Source organism: Eleginops maclovinus, chromosome 15, assembly GCF_036324505.1.
Source record: "Eleginops maclovinus isolate JMC-PN-2008 ecotype Puerto Natales chromosome 15, JC_Emac_rtc_rv5, whole genome shotgun sequence".
Classification (NCBI taxonomy): Eukaryota; Metazoa; Chordata; class Actinopteri; order Perciformes; family Eleginopidae; genus Eleginops; species Eleginops maclovinus.
The window spans coordinates 11,541,547-11,561,511 of NC_086363.1; the positions used below are offsets into that span (position 1 = coordinate 11,541,547).

At 39.7% G+C, this 19,965-nt stretch overlaps 1 protein-coding gene across 3 annotated transcripts; it reads right to left on the reverse strand.

Moving 5' to 3' along the window:
• Positions 1–2,390: 2,390 nt before the first annotated feature.
• Positions 2,391–15,710, reverse strand: vegfab (vascular endothelial growth factor Ab). 3 transcript variants are annotated; one of them, XM_063901478.1, is made up of 8 exons: positions 14,987–15,689; positions 13,160–13,202; positions 12,133–12,329; positions 11,322–11,398; positions 8,859–8,891; positions 6,870–6,944; positions 5,162–5,305; positions 2,391–4,134 (listed from the first exon to the last, which is right to left on the reverse strand). In XM_063901478.1, exons 1-8 carry the CDS (start codon positions 15,230–15,232, stop codon positions 4,113–4,115), a joined length of 837 nt encoding a protein of 278 aa, XP_063757548.1. In that variant the 5' UTR covers positions 15,233–15,689; the 3' UTR covers positions 2,391–4,112. The 3 variants fall into 3 exon arrangements, with proteins under 3 accessions (XP_063757548.1, XP_063757550.1, XP_063757549.1); XM_063901480.1 differs by lacking the exon at positions 6,870–6,944 and having other exon boundaries at positions 14,987–15,677; XM_063901479.1 differs by lacking the exons at positions 2,391–4,134; positions 5,162–5,305 and having other exon boundaries at positions 5,728–6,944; positions 14,987–15,710.
• Between the last annotated feature and the right edge of the window lie 4,255 nt (positions 15,711–19,965).

Genomic DNA, 19,965 nt, shown 5'->3' on the forward strand with positions numbered 1-19,965 from the left:
TAGCTGTTAGATAGCCTATTTCGCCATTGTGGTAATCATACAGGTGTGCCTTCAGCAGACGAGCAAGACCCAAGTTTATGAATGTCTTGTTTGTACTCTCCGAAGGTGCCGCCAGAAGTTATACCAATAAGTAACGTTAGGGGGAAAGTTGTCAATCGCCACTTTTTGAAAATTTGAAAAACTTGTTTGATGTAGTGACATGATGAAAAGATCGGCTGTATCTCTATCTTGTGATTTCCATGTTGTTTAAGTCACTCTCATTGTGCAGCATTGCATCATCGGCAAACGACATGTGAGCAGATTACGTTCAACTATTTTCAATTCAACTATTGCCTAATAAGAACTCAAGCAAGTCTTGGATCACATTTTCCCAGCCTATTCTCTTTATAATCTACCACACGTGAAAAAAGACGAGTGATAAGGCTCTTTTTAAATTTGAACTTAAAGGAAAGGGAAGCAGCCTTTCAACAAATTGCACACAAGCCGAGTTGATGGACTGCTTGCCACTGGCAAATAAATCCCTGATGAAGGGTATTCTCATTGGGTTATATGAAATAAAGATTCATGTGCTTCTTAGTTTCAAAACACTCAACTGAGCTGAAGAATCACAGTGTGTGTTTATACATTAGATGAATAACAACCCCTTTTTAAAGGTTTTGAAAGGCAAGTTATTTTTAGGGGTTTTTGTTTGAACAAAGGGTTTTGATGGATAGATTTTTCCTTTTATAGCTAAAACTAAAAATGTGTTGGTATCACACTTGCTAGAAAAAGAGTGATTCCCCTTTGATGATTCTTACATGTCGACAACTGATGTTAAAATCAAAACCGTTTAGTTTACGGACTAGACAGGCTGCTAGCTTACTTTCTGAGTTCCGGGTAAATCACAGATCAGACGGTTTATGACATTCTTTGGGGTGTTTCGCCTAGTAAAGGGGGCCCCACAATTTACAGGGATTATATGGTGTGCTTTATATTTAGGTATGCACATAAAGAGCCTGAGTCAGGGAGAGCAGAGCAGAGCATTAGCGCCATGCAGGAGCTAATCCAATGGGAAGTAGCAAGCAATGGGGATAAGAGGAAACAAGTTTCAAAACAAACATTGCCATAGAACAAAAAAAAACTCCATTTAATCTACATTCACAAGTATTGTATTTGGTCCAGGGGCCTGGAGCTCAGCTACTGCTCCAGTGTCAATGAAAAAGTCAATAATCCCATTTTATACTAACCTTAATAAAAACTAGTGAGGTGACAGGCCATGGACACCATGTACCAACATTGGAAACATGTTCCAGCTATTTAAAAGGATTTGCTAAAAAGGTTTTTGGATTTTCTAGGAAGCTGTCATTTTGGGAATTTACCAATAGAGCAAGCAATGTGCTGCAGTCAAACCAGACCTTTCCGTTCACTCCAACAAGGGAAGCAAGGGAAGTAGACGTTGTTGGCCTCGCAAAGAAGTAATCTAGCTCACCTTTTGTTTGTCGTCCAGAAGTTGTTTCAACCATTTGTTTCCATTCATTTGTTAGGTTGTGAGATAAACAGTACTATCACCCTTTTTCATGTCCCATTGTAATCTATTAGACATTTGCTTTGTATTTGATTACCAACACAGTGTTTTCAAAAGTGATATTGCCCTCTGCACTTCATCATGGGTGGTTTCATGGAAAGGAATGAGGGGTTCCGTTTTTCGCAACAGTACAAATGTAGGTAATGTATTACGGGCTAGACCCAAAGATTAATGTCAATAAATGTGGAAGGAATTTTGGGCAGAGATTGTCCTTCTCATATTGTTACGATTGCTGCTTTACCAAGCCGTAACTTCAGTCCAACAATCTCTTCTGTTAACAAAAGCATAACTGTTCTCAACTAAGGCTTGAGAAACATTTGGTTTGAATCCTATGACTCTTAGTTAATGTTTGTTTTTATAAATCTTTTCAGTCAACTATGAAAATAAACCAAAACCAACCTAAAATAAGATCTTTCCAACCAAACTGTTGTCACTATTCTACTAAATAGTTACCACTTTCCCTTCCTGGATTCTTTTATTGTTGTTACATAATATTGTTGTACCCATTTATTTGTGATAACATCAGTTCCCAGGACATTTCCATTTCCGTTAGTGCTCCTAAATGGTTGTCCAATGGTTAGATTTAACAGGTGAAATTACAGCACACTGCTTCATAGTTCCCTTTTATTCATAAGGCTGAATATCTGTCTGTCATTAAAAGCGTGCAGGAATTTCTCTTGGCATTATTTGTCAGTTCTAATTTTTCCCAAATGACATTCTGCAGGGATCCTTATTAGATGTGTGAGTATCAGCTTGCCGGACAAAGACATTGACATCTCACGTTGCCTAGTCAGACCTCTTGAAAACACAGCATTCACAACACAGCAACCTTTTGCTTATTTTATATAAAAAACAATATAATTTGAAAATAAATATGCTTTACTGTTTTACATAGACACAGAAAACATGTTAATAGTAAAGGAGAGACAAAGATATCTAATAATGAGGGCTCTAGGACTGATGGCAGAAATGATGCAGATTATTATCCAAATTTAAACGGTGGTGGTGGTGTAGTGTATGATGAGCTGCTAGCAGTAGTTTATTTGTATTTGCATCTTGCAGGAACGAAAAAACACAAGTCCGCTACTTAAGTTGTGCCCATTGACAAATTCACATGAACACACGCACGCACGCACGCACGCACGCACGCTCGCACGCACGCACGCACGCACGCACACACACACACACACACACACACACACACACACACACACACACACACACACACACACACACACACACACACACACACACACACACACACACACACACACACACTAACACACAGATACACACATGTTGAAATCCTACACAGCACCCACACCCTTAGATAAGAGGGGTTGAAAATCCAGAGATGTCATCGGTACACCAGTACAAATGATACATTTAGGGAATGTTAACAAATCAGTTAGATTTTTTTTGTGGTTTTTTTTGGTTGTTTTTTGTAGAAAAGCACAGAGAGTCCATGCTGAGAGAAGCCATCAGTGACCTTACACATAGGGGGAAATATGACATAACACTGCATATATAAATAGACCAAATTAAATATGGGTAGAATTCTGAATACTGAAACATACTCTATAACATTATAAATTATCTAAAATGGGCTATGGCATAAGGGGATAGTAAGTATGTACACTTTCAGAGAAGAGATATGTAATCGAAAGGATTCTGTATTGAACAACTAACAAAACTACCTTGACAATCCCCTCTCCTGAAACAAGGAAACAAAAAATAATTTAAAAAGCACTCGAAGAGATTTCTCAGTAAATTTTGTGAGGCACAGTTTTTAAAATGGAATCAAACTACAGTATAGGATGTTTTCAGTGGTTTTCATGTAGGACATAGCAAAACATTAGATGCTATATTGATAACCAGTATCCCTTTACACATACATGGCACTCCCAGAGTCTCTTCTCCTGCAAGCTGATCACAATGGTGAAATTGTGTGAATCCATGTCAGTCCTGCATTGTTCAACAGTCCCGGTTGTCCTGTTGTTTTCACTCCAAAAGCAAAAGTAGACATTGTCCGATGAAATCCATCCATTATTCATAGAGAGTTCGCTTTCATGTCCTCTTCAGCCTCACTTTTTATCAGTTAAATATATCTTAGATTGAGAGGTTTTGCAATTTTATGATTGACACACAACCACAGTAGAGACTCATATCCAGTGAAGTAATTGCATACAATTAATTGACAACAAGACTACACCTGCATAGCAAGCCTGTTAGAAATGCAAAACCACATGGCGGCTATTTGCTTTTTGTAAAATGATGGGTTTAGTACTTTTTTTTTCTGTAGCAGCATAACAATTCTGTACTCTTTTTTTTTCTTTTATCATGGTCTATATACACACACACACACACACACAGATAAACAGTGGGAGGGAACTTCAGTTCAGACTTTCTGTATTGTTCTATCTCAGTCTGTCCAAGGGGAATGCTTTCCACAGAAAAGAAGAGCTTACGGTTCAAAGGTCAAAGTGCTGTGCTGTGAAATATCTCTAGAATATTCCTTCATCTTGTACATCTGGTGCTGCCACCTCTCTCATCTCCTGGGCTTGTCACATCTAAACAAAAGGGGAAGCATAAACAGTTATAAGAACAAGAAAAAAAACAGGCTGAAGATGGGAGTGTTCTTTGTTTGTTTTCTCTGTTTACATAAACTGTTTATTAGAATGTATTTACCAAAGACACAATGCTAACTTGCATAATATTCCGCTTGATTGTGTGCCTTGGTCACCTGTCTCTGTAGTTATTTTGTTGGCCTCTTGGGGGCAGGAGAAATACCCTTTAAACGCAACATTGATATATTATCAACTTCTAATGTAGATATATCAATGCATTATTTACACAGAAACATGGATATTGATTTGGGGTCTTTAATAGTCCATTTAATACATGTTTTTAGTTTCCTACTTAGAAGTGCATTAGGTGCTTGGCAAGTACAGAGGGTTTACAAGAAGGTCAATGACATCAATGAGAAGCCTTATGAGTCAACCAAAACTATAAAGTTATGGGCCGTAAAGCAGGAAACAATTTATTAAAGGACCGTATAAAGCTTCTTAGAGCTATTAGTCACCGTTAGGGTAGAAGTCAAGTTTATACGCTCTTTGGCACCATCACTATGAGCGACCCCAAGCATTGATTAGAACCACATTAAATCATAGTTATTTATGCCTTCATGCTAATGTAAATAGACATTCTGAGATGAGACAAGGAACAAGAGAGAGAGAGAAGAAAAAGGGTTGCTAATGGACTCCAAAGCCACTATATCTAACCAAGACAGTTTTTTTTTTTTGCAATTTGCAAACTTTCAAAAAGACAATGTGGCTTTGATTTTTTTTTTTACTTGGAATAGAGCCTGGAAGTTATACTTCTGTCCTTATTAAAGGACAATGTTGTAGAAGGCTACCGAATGAATACCCTTCCACTTACGCCTCTTTTTCCGAGCATGTGAGGTGTAGGTAACGTAATGCAAAAGGCCTTTCCTAGAAGTAGTGTTTGATTTTTCCGTCAACATGGCCAACTCTGTGAAAGAAGACCCGCTACCCCCTGAACCCTACACACACGTCATTTAACCAACACAGCACTTACTTGCAGGTCCTTTCGTTGAGCTCTAGCAGGCGTTCTTTACAGTATTCATCCGTGTGTTTGCAGGAGCATCGGCAGGTTGCAGGATCCTGCACGAACAAACGCTTTCTCCTCTCTGAGCAGTGCTCACAACATGGCTCACAAAGACTGGAAAGGAAGAGACATAGAGAGAGATGGGAAGAAAGAGGGAGGGAGATTATTATCACAGGGTATTATAACCAACCATAAGAAAGGTCACCCTTAAGTCAGCCAGGTTATACGCTCCAACTTGCTCTTCTAAGCCAAGCTGACAATTTGTACTACATGTGACAGTTGGGTTGTATTGCACATAGGTTCCAACAGAGCAGGCAAATACTCAAGCAGTAAAATTACCCTCCCTCACGCCCCCTAAACCCTCCTGTGTTGATTGGACCACTCACAAATCCCATGTATGTGATAGACATGCATTGAGAAAAACTGGTTCATGCAACACAAAACAACACTTATTGGTGTTTCAACTGCGGGTCGATGACCTTGCTCTCACAAAAGGTAAACTCTTGATAAAGAAGACTCAAGGGTCTGCTTAGTGCTCCATTAAGAAAGATATCATTTTATTGAAAGTGAAAAGTGCGGACTATGTTTCCTACAAAGAGACATTAGATTCAGAACAGATGAAGGCTCCGATACTCCAATTACAATCTCAAAATACAATTGACAAATTTTCACACACAAAGGTCTTCTTTCACAGTATCAGCAAGAAGAGAAAATGAGATCATATATATTATTATTGTATATTATATGGGTTGTTTTGTATAGTTTCAGAGACAAAAGAAGACAAACCAAGATACAAAACAGTACTTGCTAAACAATTTGCTGGTTTACATATCCCTTTAGCAATGAAATAAAGGCAAAAAAGGCGATAGATAGCCATCACTGTTATCTTTACATTACATAAAAAGGACCAGCATTATGCACAGGACAGCACAACCTGTTTGTAAAGATGAAAAGAACAAAGAGTGAAAAGGAGACAGGTACGAGACACAGCAAAGCCGCACAGACTCAACACTGAACACAAGGCCGTGATTACAATCCTGGTGATCCCAGCATAGATACCAGAACAGTACAAGCCGGTGTGCAAAGCTATGCTGGTGGAGCTGTGATGTTGTTTCAGTACAGGGTTCATGTTACAGCTAACGGCCGATCTGTTTATTCCACCCTCTAAACCTGTCCATTATCAATCAGAAAACTAGCTATCTGGCAAGATGTTAGGAGTTACTCAACCTTGTACCCTTTTCACTGATACGCTGCTGTATCTCATCCCAACCATCGGCCGACTCTCACCCAAATATATTCTTTCAAACGGGGAGCTGGTAAGGTTGGGGGGAGATTACAGAGGTATTTTTGATGAATGGAGATTGGTTATGCTTCATTACTTGTGTTGTAAGATATGGCAAGTCTGCTGTACTTCCTTGGCTATCGGTGTTATGTAAAGTTTTGCTAAAGCTAAGTTAGCAAAACACGTTAGCAATCAGGGCGGTTTAGACAATGATACTCTGAGTTTGTAGAACATGACTGATGACACAAAGTTAGCACATTAGACAAAAGCGACATGCTAAGTGACGTGGCTATTGGTGCAAATTAAAGGGGGCAAATGAGCTCCTCCCAAATGAGCTTAACTATGAGAAGTGCAACACTCAGGTGCAGGTAGGTTGAGAAGGCAGAGCTGACATACGCATCGTGAATTGTTTTGTCGCGGTTTTTCTTTCGTTTTCTCTTTTGGCCTTTACCCTTCCCTTTCCTGGGTTTTCTGCAAGAGAAAGAGGAAAACAACGTAGAGAGATGGCTGAGGTGTCCAGAAAGGCCTACAGTGATAATTGCATTAAATCAAATATCTAAACAATCAGTTAATCAAAATAGGATAATGTATAGTTGGATAATTATGTAGAGATTGGCCTGTTTGTGATGATAACTTTATGAGAAGAATTCAAAGATTGCAGTACATATAAATTCAACCACTTTTTTGTTAATCTGCCTAAATTAAAATGAATTAAATGAAAAGAAGAAACCTGAGAAATGTGTCCTAATTGTAAAGGATACAGCCTATTGTAGCTTGTTTCTACGCATCCTGTTATTTATGATGAATATCAACTGTTCCATGTAAAAAAAAACAATCGGCTTAATTGTCCAACTTGGGTTCAATGTTTTTTTTTGAAAATGCTACAATGGGTCTAAGCGATTACCAGTTTGAGGAGGTCTGGCTTAGTTGGCGTTACGGAAATTTCCCAAATGGATTAAGGACAATGAACTTGGAATCCACAAAACAGCGTCTTTCATTTATCTGGGTCAACTCTTTATGGCTGTTTCTACTTTTTTCCGACCACAGCACAATGAAAGCAAACTTGTTAAACACACCTGGACTTTCACAGGTGCAAGCTGGATATATCTTTGTTTTCTCATAGATAAAAGTGTATATCCAAATTGCCACAGACTGGAGTTCTTCGTCTGGAACACATATTTACATATCAGGTCATAAAAGTGCTCAGTCTGAGGAAAGTCTTCTTTTTACATATTTGTTTTGCATGGTAAATGAACTGGATGCTTGATAAATGGTAGAATAATAAATGTCAGCATTGTAAAATGTTCACTTTGCTTAGATCAGCATGTTAACATGCTAACATTTGCTCATTAGTATGTAACGCATTTTGCAGCTGAGGCTGATGGGAATGGCGTTAGTTTGCATGTGTTTCGTCAAAACCAAAAAAGAAGGACTCAATGATTGAGCTACATGAGAGGTTCAAACAATCAGTCCAAAGGATGCTAGGTCAGTCACAGCTGGAACTGGATGAAGTGTTAAATAAACAGGATAAAGCTGATGTATATGTAAAATTTTCCGTTTTAACTGTTGACGATGACAATTCACAAGTTTCATAAACTCAGCAGAATGACTTCCCCAACAGACCTCAGCGACCTGTCACTGCTGTCAGCGGTTAACTTTATGATGAACAAGAAAGTGTTGTAAGCATCAGCAACGGGAGTTCAATGACCCTAAGAGCTTTGTAGACGCACACCTCTGAAGCCGGACTTGTAAACAATTAAGACAAGGTTAAAGAGGAGGTCTCAAAACTAGCCCTTATCTTTATGACATACAAGTTGACATCAAACCCAAATCTCCAACAAACAACGACCCTGCAGCAGAAAGAAATTAATGAGTTTCTGCAGAAGGACGATTAAAGACTTTTAATGACACTTTGCACAAGTTTAACTGGTCTTCAAAAACACTGTTATCTATATCAGAGCAACCAGTAACCGGAGTTTAGTGGGAGGTAAACAGTAAAGAAGAGAAGATAGGAATGTGAAGATGAGATGGAAAAGGGAGAAAGGGCAATAACCCCATCAAGTGTCACTCATTTACCTGAATAGATTAGGCTGGTATTCCCCATGTGCATCCCCTAAAGGCTACATGCTAATATCATCATGATATGATCTCATGTGGCTGCTTTCTGTAGCTTTATCAAATTATATCGCTGAGATGTGTTTTGTGTTTGAGATCGTCTATATGAGAGAGAGCACATGGCAGTAAGTCTTTAGGCCGTGAGCTTCAGACAAATGAGAGTGAGAGTTTGTTTACAGTGCAAATCCAGAATAAGATCAAATCTCTAGTACCCATTGTTTCCCCCAGGGAAAAAAATCAATCTCCCTGCAGAAAAAAGTTTGTACTCACTTTTCTTTCTGTTCTTTCACTTCTTTCTTTGACCTGAAAAGCAGGAACAAAACAACATGACATTAGATCACAGCAGGTTATTGTTTCCCAGTAAACAGATACTTATCAAGATCATCAGAGACTAAAGTCTCATTATCAGCATGGGTGGGCTCACATCCCTTTTGATCCAATCAAGTTACATCATCATCCTTTACCAGAAACTGTGATAAAGCTGTCTTCCACTTTTAGTCACTCAGTAAAGGAAGTCAATATGTTGAGGAATAAGGCAGTGTACAAACTCAAAGACTGGCCAACAAAGGGCTGTGTTCAATGATGAACTCACACACACAGGGAAGACTACAAAAGCTGGCAGGTTTGTTTCACTTATCGTCCATATGACGACAGATAACAGAAAGTGGAGCAATAAGTATGTTGTGGCCCTCTGGAGACAACTGTTACCAAGAAGTGTTGGGAAACTGTTTGTTTAAAAAACAAGCAACTAGGGTCTGATAGGGTAATTAAAACATAAGGGTGGATATGTACAACATCCAAAAATGACTAAAACCTGTTGGCTGTTAGGGTTAGCTGTCAAACACCGGGACTGAAGTCTGTAAAAGTTTATGCGAAAATGAGCATTTTTTTGATGGAAGTAATAGCAAAACAAAATGTCAAACTACTCAATTACAAGAAGTAGTAAACAAAGAATCATATTAACAACAAATGTACAGCAAAATTAGAAGTACTTGAATGTGTATGGTAAAGGGTATAATTCTTTCATAAAATCACCCTTTACTTAATATTAGGGTAGTTGTCATTGGTGGTAGCTGAGTCTGCCTTTCTTGCTCGTTAAACTTCCTTAATATACACAAGGGATTTACAGGAAGTGATACAAATTAAACGTGTGTAATTTACACCCCTTATTGTAAGTCATGTAACATTTGTTTTTCTAAATGTTATCTTGGCCATTAATTCCAGATTAATACCGTAGTTAAACTAGCTCTAATCATTACATTACAGTGAAGTTAAACACCATAGATTTATCACAGCTTCTAAAATATTATGAATGTCCCCTTAAATTTTCTAGCCACATCTGAATGGATTTACGGTTAGTTATTATGCCATCACAGATGGAAGTAGGTTCAGGCTGACATCACTTTTACAGATTTCCAAACACACTGCTCCCGCCAAACAGAAAAACCACAGACATATTTTATATCTATTTGCTCAGAAAAAGAGAGATCATGTTCCTCATCCAGTAGCCCTCCCTTGTTGTTTGGTTTTCAACATATCTCTTAAACCTGGGAGGATGATACATGTACAACATCTGTGTTCCTGTGGCAAAGTTCACTCCTTAATGGCATGCAACTAAAAAATCTGCCACCATAAAGATCTGATTTTGACAAAGTATCATGGCTATCGTCAGAGGCCCAAGACAAGATCAAGGAAAGGTGACTGACCTGGATAGTGAAATGAAGATCATGTGCATGTAATAATTACATTTCTTTGTTTTTACTTTAAGTAAGCATCTAATTATGTTGTGCCAGTTGAACTCAAACTCCTGTGCTAGATCATGATCATGTTACTAATACATATTCCATTCCACTTTTAGTTGGTACTTATCTCCTCTACAGGCTTTAAAGATTATATTATCTGCCCATCTTAACAAAAAAGTAAGAAACTCATGCATAAAAGGCCTAAATCACTTTGTTTGACTGGACACAGAAAAGATGACTAAAGCTATCACACTTGTGTTTTTCCAGGAAAACCTTTACATGCCAGTGAAGGATGAGGCAGCACTGTCCTCCCACAAATGTATCTCATTGAGTTGAGCAATGTGATGGAATGAAGATAAACTAAAACATTATGAAAGATGTGGTGCTATGATGTGCTAAGACTTGCTCTGGTCCAAGGTTGTATTCCATTCTGGGTCTTGAGACCGCCTCTTTGTAAGTCTTGCACTTGTGCCTTTTTGGACTTGGTTTTGGTGTCAGGTTTAAAGCGTTACATACATGATTGAGTGTTATGCGCCAGTAATCTTGCTATTTTTAAACCTGGCTTACAAGAAGTCTTGAATTTTTCCTGCTTTAAACTGAATGGACTGTTTTCCAACCTCTGTATGCAGGAGGCCAGAGAATTACCTTTGGAAAGACACTATTGCCTATAAATAACTCAGACTTGACACGGTCTAAACTGCCTCTGGAGTTGGTCTTGACTCAACCGGCTGGGTCTTGGAATTGACTTGGACTTGTGTGAGTGTGTTATGACGACAGCCCTTCTCAGGTGTTTAAAGACCAGTGAAGAAAAGAAGCAAAGATAAGATATGAATCCACCTTGACAGGCATCTGCTAGATGTGTCAGAGGCAAACAGAAGACAATAAATGTACATGACGTGGTCGGCCGACATCTGCTCTGCCACGCAAATGTGCAGCTGTCAGTATTTCCTTCCCATTGTGGGTGTTTCGGGGTGTGTTCAGGGTTTCTTACCTACACTCACATGCGCTGTGTTCTGTGAAACTCATGAAAATATCATTTTGTTGCCTTTGTGGTTTTATTCTTTTAATCTGTAAAAAAAGAAGAAGAAAGACAAGTCAGATTATTGACAATATTAAACCAGTTGATAGTGTTAGCAAAATGTCAAACAGAAAGGTTTAGGTGTTGACACATAAACCTGAGAGAAAAAAGATCTACATGTATTAGTTTAAAGGCTTAAGTATAACATCATAAATGCTCAAGCTGATCTGAAGACATGAGGGGACTTCACAGTACTAGAAGAAACAGGAATGCCATACTTCTAAAACATTTTCCACATTGTTTTAATCAGTCACAGTTTGAGTTGCGATCATTGAATAACATCATGTCTTCTGCAATTGTTAACTTGCACCTGACTGAGATTAGCACAACAAACGTTTCATCTAAATGTTCCTACATTTTCCTCGCTGGTTTTCCAGAAAATGCTGGTCAAAAATGTGCACTCCTTGGTTTGGAAACTTGATCAATGGCTTAAAAAATGAGAGATACCATTAACAAGAAACGCAAGTTCAAAAAAGATGTTCACTATTTATAATGTTTCCCCTCTTAGTGATTTAGAGGAAACACTTTGAGCAAAATGCAGGGGCACTTTGAGGGTTATAGGCTGACATTTGTGTAACATTATAGGCAAAAATAAAGTATCAATCTGACCATACTTGAGAGAAAAGGCTTTACAAAAGCAAACATGAGCCTCAGTCACTCCCACCATTGTGATCCCTAATGCACAAAACACCCAAATTGTTGTAAAATAAACCATGATGCTGACCTCCATTGTAATGTTATAGCTGGACGTTGGCATACACTGCATCATCTCATCATTGCAGCAGCCGGCGCAGCGCGTCAACACCACGCACGACGGGATGAAGATGTGCTCCACCTCCTCCGGATACTCCTGCATAATCTCCACCAGCAGCTCTCGAGGCTTACACAAACTCTTGTTGTACACCTCCATTAAAGGGATCACTAGGGAGACAGACACAGTGTACGAGGGTTATAAAATGGCAGAGAGCTTCAATCTAAACCCCTGACTCTTGAATACTACAGAGCTGTAACAATAACACAACTAAAAGGAGCATGAATTAAAACAGCTGGCACGTTAAAGGAGGTCACATGGTAGGAGATAAAACACACATGTTTCACTTTCTCTTGTTCCATTTAGAAAGGCTTTGCTCTTTGAGATTAACCCACTTTTGAACACATGTATGCAATTTTGACTACATCTATTAACGATTAGGACCCTATATACTGCATCAGTGACTTTAAAGACCTCATTTTAGTAGCCAATAGTTTTTCCCCTTCAGTCTACTTTCAGCCTTTGCAGGAGATATGCTCTTGAGAAAGATATTAGCACACAGTTAGACAACACCTCCGAAATATCCTCCAGTGCCTAAAACAACCCCCACGTGTCAGTCCCTGAACAATATCATAGTTTCAGATATTGTTGGGAAATGCTGGGATTGTGCAAAAATGAAATTGTGGGCCAAGAGAGGGAAATTCCTTTCTAAAAAGAGTCTGGTCACCATAACATTTCCTCAGCTTAACCTCAAACATGGAAGAATGCTGTATGAAAAACGTCCAAGAATTGAGATTTAAGGGGGAGACTTCTCGCAATAACTAAATGGGGAGTATAAATGGATAAATCTTGAAAGTGAAACTAAGCAGCTGTCCACCAGGAGGCGAAATTTGCCTGTAATGTCAAGGTGAACCTCAAACCAGCCCTTTTTATTTGGCTGTGTTCCAGCCAGAGAGACCAGAGCAGCCTGTATTCCCACGGTGCCCTGTCGGACACCTACCGGCATGTGGACCTCTTTCTGGTTCCTTCGGTATGTGGGCGCTCTGCAAAGAAGGGGGGAAAAGGCACGCGGTTAGTCACATAATATTGTGCAAGAGCTCAGACAAATTCTGCCCATGCCCTTTACTTCTCCACAGTTAACCAAAAAAATGAATGTAATTCTGTTGACTGCTGCCACACAATGAGGAAGTACACAATTCAGGGGGCAATAACATTTGTGTGTTGCTTGAAAAAAACATTGACTCTGATCCTCAATCACATCTGGTAATATATTCCTTTCATTTTTCTGCTTGTATGATAATTGTCATATAACGTCTGTGTGTGGTATCTATGTCCAACTATTTTACCGGATGAACAACAAGCAAACTGCCCAAAATTCTACCTATCAGCTGGTGACAAAACTTCATAAAGGGTTGAATTACGTATGTTACTTGTGCTGTTTAAGTTACCAGACCCTTAATGTGTGTCTCGGCCGCCGCAACCTTGGATTAATAACTCGCCTGTAAAACGGGTAAGAATTGTATCATGCTACTTTCCCTCACAGGGGGTAGGTGTCACCACACCAGTCAGACCACAAAGGGTTTTGGCAACTTTCCATCTGCGCGCACCCTTACGCACAACTTTCTCTCGCTTTTACGCACGCGCACAACCGCGCGCCTTGTACTCGCCCTCTCTTTCCCTCTCACGCATACAGGCGCGGGCAACTAGCGCAACACCTCCCCAGTATTGCATGAAACCCGGTCCTATAGCACCAGTTGAAATTCAGGCAACTTTGTTTTCCTATTCCTTAATGAAACGTTTAAAATGTGCCTCGGCTTAGTGGGTGCCGCAGTCTCCACCCCTTTCTGGTGGCCTGAGAGGCTTTAACATTGTGGGCTGAGAGACCCAAGCCATACAAAACACTATATACTTTATTATCAATTGAAGGGTGTCAAGCTGCGAACACCGGCCCCTAACCCGATGATAGGCCGACTGGGAGTGAGCAGTTGAGACAGCATCCTGATACCATTCAGCGTTGAGTGGGGGGGTTTAGCTGTCATCAAATCAGCCACTTAGATAAATAAACACTTTACGGGACTCTGGAGGGGAGATGCTTGAGAAAGTGCTAAATTACATTCTGAATCATCCTCGGTTTCTTTGAGGTGGCAAAATAATCCCCCAAAGTCCAATTATAAGAAAAAGGCAGCCTCCTGTTGAAGAGCTGTTTTTTTTCACCGGGAAACCTTTGCTCAAAGCCTCAGTGAACACACTGAACTTGATTAATGATTATATGGAAAACGATTTACAGTGCGCACTTGCGTCAACCGGCTTAATCTGTGAAGTATGTCTGTTTTAACCTAGAACTAAGTGATAGCCTTACTGCCAGGGTGGAAAGTAGGATGTGTTCTCATTAGAGAGGGCGAACCATGAGAGTAAACTCAGTGCCATGAGTGAACCTGCACATGTCCTAATTCAGAATGGAGCCACTGCGCCTTTAAAGCGTAATAATATCTCCAAGGTGGTTTTACAGCAGGCCTGCAATCAGCCCGCGTCAAACTTCACAACATTATTAAAAAATCATCACATATGCCGCATTTGAAAAAAACTCACCACCCACCAGTGTGTGGGTAAGGTGTATACAGTGTTGGCTTTGCGTAATGGCTGTTTAAATCTCCCAAAGCCACTAAACATTTCGACTTGTTTAAACACGAGCGATGACCTAGCCAGAGGAAAGGCAAGGACGAGCTACACATTAATGACCAATGGCTACATGACGCAAATAGAGGTCGGTTGGTGGTTTTTTTTCCTTCTTATTGGTCCAGTTTGCTCTCTGGGACACATGACTCACCTTGACAGCTGACAGCGTCAAAAATAATAGTGTCAAACTGTCAATAAAGTTCATCGTGTTTGAAATCCAATCCAAAGGCAGGCGACGTTTAAAATCCAAGAGGCCAATGTGGCGATTTGTCCTCAAGCATGAAGTTTGCAATAACAACAACAACAACAACAAAACAAGTGGACCGGCTAGAACTTCTCTAAATAAGGGGCAGGGGGTTGTAATGGCAAATCCATGCTTGTCCCGGGGTCGGAGCATACAATCCTTTGCGCATAACTTCTTCCTTCTCAACTGTTGCCAATGATTTTCAAGATATCCAGAAACACGAGAATCCAAGACGCAAAACGTCTCACATTGTTCCGCAGCAGACCTTTATTTTCTTGCAAAGGAATAGCAATCCACATTACAACAATAATCCCATGCTCGTTTCTCCAGTCGTCTCCAAGTATCTGTACATTGGAAACTTGTAAGCGCAAGTCCTATGTGCAACTTGAACCCATGGACCAGCTGGATGGCGTTCAAGGGAAAAAAGAAAACCGTGCGGAGGGGGAAGCGTCACACACAACTTTGTCTATTTGCTCTGGGTTTTTGTATTCCTCTGTCACTGCGCACTAAGCAGGTCGGCTCTCTGCGTTAAGACAGACCGTGTCCACCTCTGTCTCGCTCTTTCCATACTGTGGATGTGTGTGTGTGTGTGTGTGTGGTTAGCACCCCCGGTCCGGGAACGTGGATTGGTGGATCATTAGACCAGTAGAGGTGTGTCCTCTATGGGCCGATTCACAGCGCTGCTGCGCGCTCTTCTGAAGTCTTATTCAAAAGTTTCACCTATTAAACATCCACTCATGTGATCGCATTTCCAGCAATCTATAAAAAGCTGGGCTCAGAAGCACAGGTCTATTTTTATTTGATTTCTTTGGACGGCATCATGATATTGTGATTGGGGAAATGTCTCATTGTCTCATCGCTTATTTCATCTCATGTCTTTTGCAACCTGAATATTTTTGCACGGCTTTAAAATCTATTATCAGAGATGCAAAATCGTATCACATGGAACACGTATAGGTGATCAATGTTACATTTTAAAGTTCTGTACAGACGACGTCGTTATTTATTTTCAATCAAAACACTTCATTTTTCCCCAAAGAAAATGTATACAGGCACTTGGAGTAACATATTAACAGTACAACACAAATGCATGAAAAAAACAGCGCAGATGAACTACAGCCAGTATGACCTTGGGTAGTCTCCGTGTGCATTTTTGCAAAACAAATCTATTTCCCTCGTGACGATTAATGTAAAATAAAATACTAAAAAAGGTTACAAACTAATCTATATATGCTCTGTCTAAGAAAATATGACACAGCTTCTCATTTCCAGTTGCCCTAGTGGTTTATGGCAAATATTTTCCAGTCTTGTGGCTACTCGTGGTTGTGCTCCAAATACAAAAGCCAACTTGCCAGTAATGGGAGAGCATGTGTGCCGGGACACGTAGGTTATACGTCCCTGTGTGTGCGTGCGCTGCGCAACGTTGCAGTCCGAGAGCTATCGTCATGATTTTTCACCCGCCATCACGCTCACACTCACGGAAAAAGGCGAGTGTGCGTGTTATGACGTCCTTCCTTTCACTTTACTGGTGGAGATAGGGAGAAGACACCTGACAGGATCTCCTTTTTCTTTCTTCTTCTTGTTTTAGCAAACGCTGAAAAATGTGGCGAGTATGAGGAGGAAGTACAGAGGAGAAGGGAGTCAGAGAGAGAATAGAGACTGTGAGTGAGGGAAAATACTGCTGATTGATAAATCTTGGGACTATCCTTAACGCTGTGAATAAAAACGACAATGATGGAGATGATGCTGTTAATAACTTAGATGCGCAGCCTGTCCAACATTGGGGGACTGATAATGAATGAAAATAAGTACTCACTTCTGTAAAAGTAATGAAGTATTAGACACTAAATATATAAAAATGTACCAAAAGCTAAATAAGTAACTATGCAGAATGGCCCACGTCAATGTTATATTCCTGATATGTTATATTTAGTATTGGATCACCATTAGTGTCGATGCATTAACACATAAACAGTAGCTTACTTTTTGTAGCTCGTTGACATGGACTTAATAAAGTTCAGTCCATAGCAATGCGTTGTCTTTTTCATAATTCAATGGTACATTTTGTATTTCAATTCTTAAAGGTAGTAACACTAATAAATACGTGTAAATTAAAAGTACCTAAAAAGTGAATTAAGATATATACTTGGATACATGTATTTGATTAAAATTAAATTGTTTCATTTGTTTGGCCTAATAAGGGGAAATTTGTTTTGTAATTGTTTCTTCCCTCTGCTTGTTGTTGGTAGAAAGCCAACTCAATTTAAATCGCTTCTCTCCTCGAGGCATAAACTGAAACAATGAGATACAATGAAGTAGGTTTAAAGACTAACCTTCATGGTCTCATTTAGGTTATAGTTAAATTTAAAAAATGACCAAAAATAAAGGGTACTGGAAGAGTGTTTGAAATGTGCAAAGGCATTGTCTAAAACAAATAGTTGAATCAATCTGATGTTTAATCTCTTTAAGAGCATTTCACTGATGCTCTTTGAGTTGATATATAATAGTGATGCCCTCTGCTGGAACGACAGGCTAGTGCAGAGGACTACAAATGTAGTTTCTACTTCCAACAGACTGACAGATTGATAGACATCAAGGAAGTGGAAAGAGCTGATAAGAATGTAATGACACAAGTTGGCAGCTACGTGCCAGACATATTAGGTGTGCTTGCTACAACTCATATGCTACTGTTCGTGCAAGATCGAATAGGGCAGGAAAAAGAAAAAGAGAGAGACAAGGAAACTTTAGAGCAGAGAGACTTGAGGCATGATGGAGCAAGAATGCAGAAAGTTAAAGGGAGTGATAAATAAAGAAAGAACTTAGGAAGAGAAGGATTCGGCTGTCCTGTAACCAGAGGAGTCCCTTGGCTCGGTACCCGTCCGTAGTTTAATTGAAGAAAAACACATGGGTTCATTAACGGTGTCACCAAGCTCCCATTTCTGCTGACTCAGAGTGTGTGTGTGCAATCCAGTGGGCAAGGTTACAGTGCAAGGGTGAGCGAGTGTATCCCAGTTTGTGCTGACTACATACATGTACATGCGTAAAAACACACATACTTTAATGAAGGGGTCCTTTCTTAAAAGTACAATAAACAGCCTCCCCTACATCCCTCTGCCCATTGACGCACAGTTTATCAAACATCATCATGATACCAGGAAGTCAGGGTGATTCCTCTCCATGATGCGGGGACAGCATCTGCAGTTTAACTAAACAGCAACAGTCCTAGGGCTGCTACGTTTTCACAAATGTTGTGTTTGGGTTTGCATTTTCAGCCCCAACCTCAGTGATAGATATATTGCGTGACTGCTTCTCTATAAAAAACAACCCTCACCATGATTGGTAAGCATTAGCAATCATTTTCTACGGATCTGATTTGCATGAGGATAGTTAACAGTAAACATTAGGGCTGATAACGAGAAAAAAGGACAAAATGTATCGCTGGACTACATGCTGCTTCATTTCCTTTATGTCCCTTCTACATATGAGGGTAATATGAATCTAACACTGCAATGGTGAACTCTGCCACTAAAGAAATAAATATACTACACAAACAGAATCTGAAGTGTTAGAGTGAAATATTCAAAATGAACAACATGAGTAATTCTGCCTATTTTATACATTTACTTTTGGGGCTTTGTCTTTTCTTTTACTAAACCTGCTATACTTAAAGTATTCTTGAATTCAGCATCTTTGCTTGTTATTGTAAAACAGTAATGCTTGCTTACATGCATGCATTGATTTCCCTTTGCAATCCCTTGTGCATGGTAAGCAGTTTAAATCATGTGTAAAAAAGGCAGACCATGCCGCCAACACTAAAAGGCCCTAAAAGAAATATAACTTTAACTATATCAGTTTGTGTTGTGCTCAGATGGCTCGTTTTCCCCCAATAACTTTTATTTGAGAAATGTGTAGGCAACGTTTTTACTATGTTAAAAAATCCCAAATAATTTCATCCTATTTTTCTATCAAATAATTGCAAACATGAAGGTGTATGTGATCATATTCACAATGTTATACTGTCAAACAAATGTACAGTATTTGAATTGTTAATCTTTCTTAAGCCTAAATGAATAATTTCCCCCTGCAGAAACAGCAGTCTGAGGATCAAAGGCACATTGTTTAAATAAGTAACCAGAATTCCATTACAGAAAGTCTAATGGCGGACTGCCACACTCTTTTATCACCTGGAGCCAAATTACACATTCTTCCTCTCTGTTCTCTCCTCCTTTCCGCCTTGTACACTCCCTTTATGAAGAGGTGAGTCTTTGCTTCTTGGCGCGTGTTCGTGAGAAGCGTACGCTGCTACCTATTCTGTGAAAGGGAGTCATTTGCACAGCAAGGTGCCTCTGACCGGGTTATCGGTGTCAACCTCTTCACCAATCTCATATAAATTATCCTGGAATTAACCTTCAACTTCATGCCCCGATAATGTGTTCTGATAACATTCACTATTTAACAGCATGTGACCGAACTGCATAAGTGTGTGCATGTATACACATGTCTGAAACGTTAATGAGGCCTATGTATCAGGCGGGCAGCATTAAAGCCCCTGATATACGTGCAAATGTCGGTGTTTCTCGGAAGGAAAATCGTACAACTTTCAGGAATATCGACGTGTCAAATTCAATTATAAGTAACGGGGACAAAAAGACTCATTGTGTCTTATCAATTCCCAGTAATAAAGAAACTCTTACATTTGCCAAATGTCCTTCTTATCCTCACAGAAAATGACAGCCATTTGGACTCAATGTGCGGCAGATGACTTTACTCATTGTTGATAGTAGAAGTATTAATCATCAGCCAATCGGTGTTTGCGACCGTTGACCCTGCCCAGCTGTGAGGAGCGTGCCGCACAGAGGCAGCACACGTCCGTCCGACCTTCATTA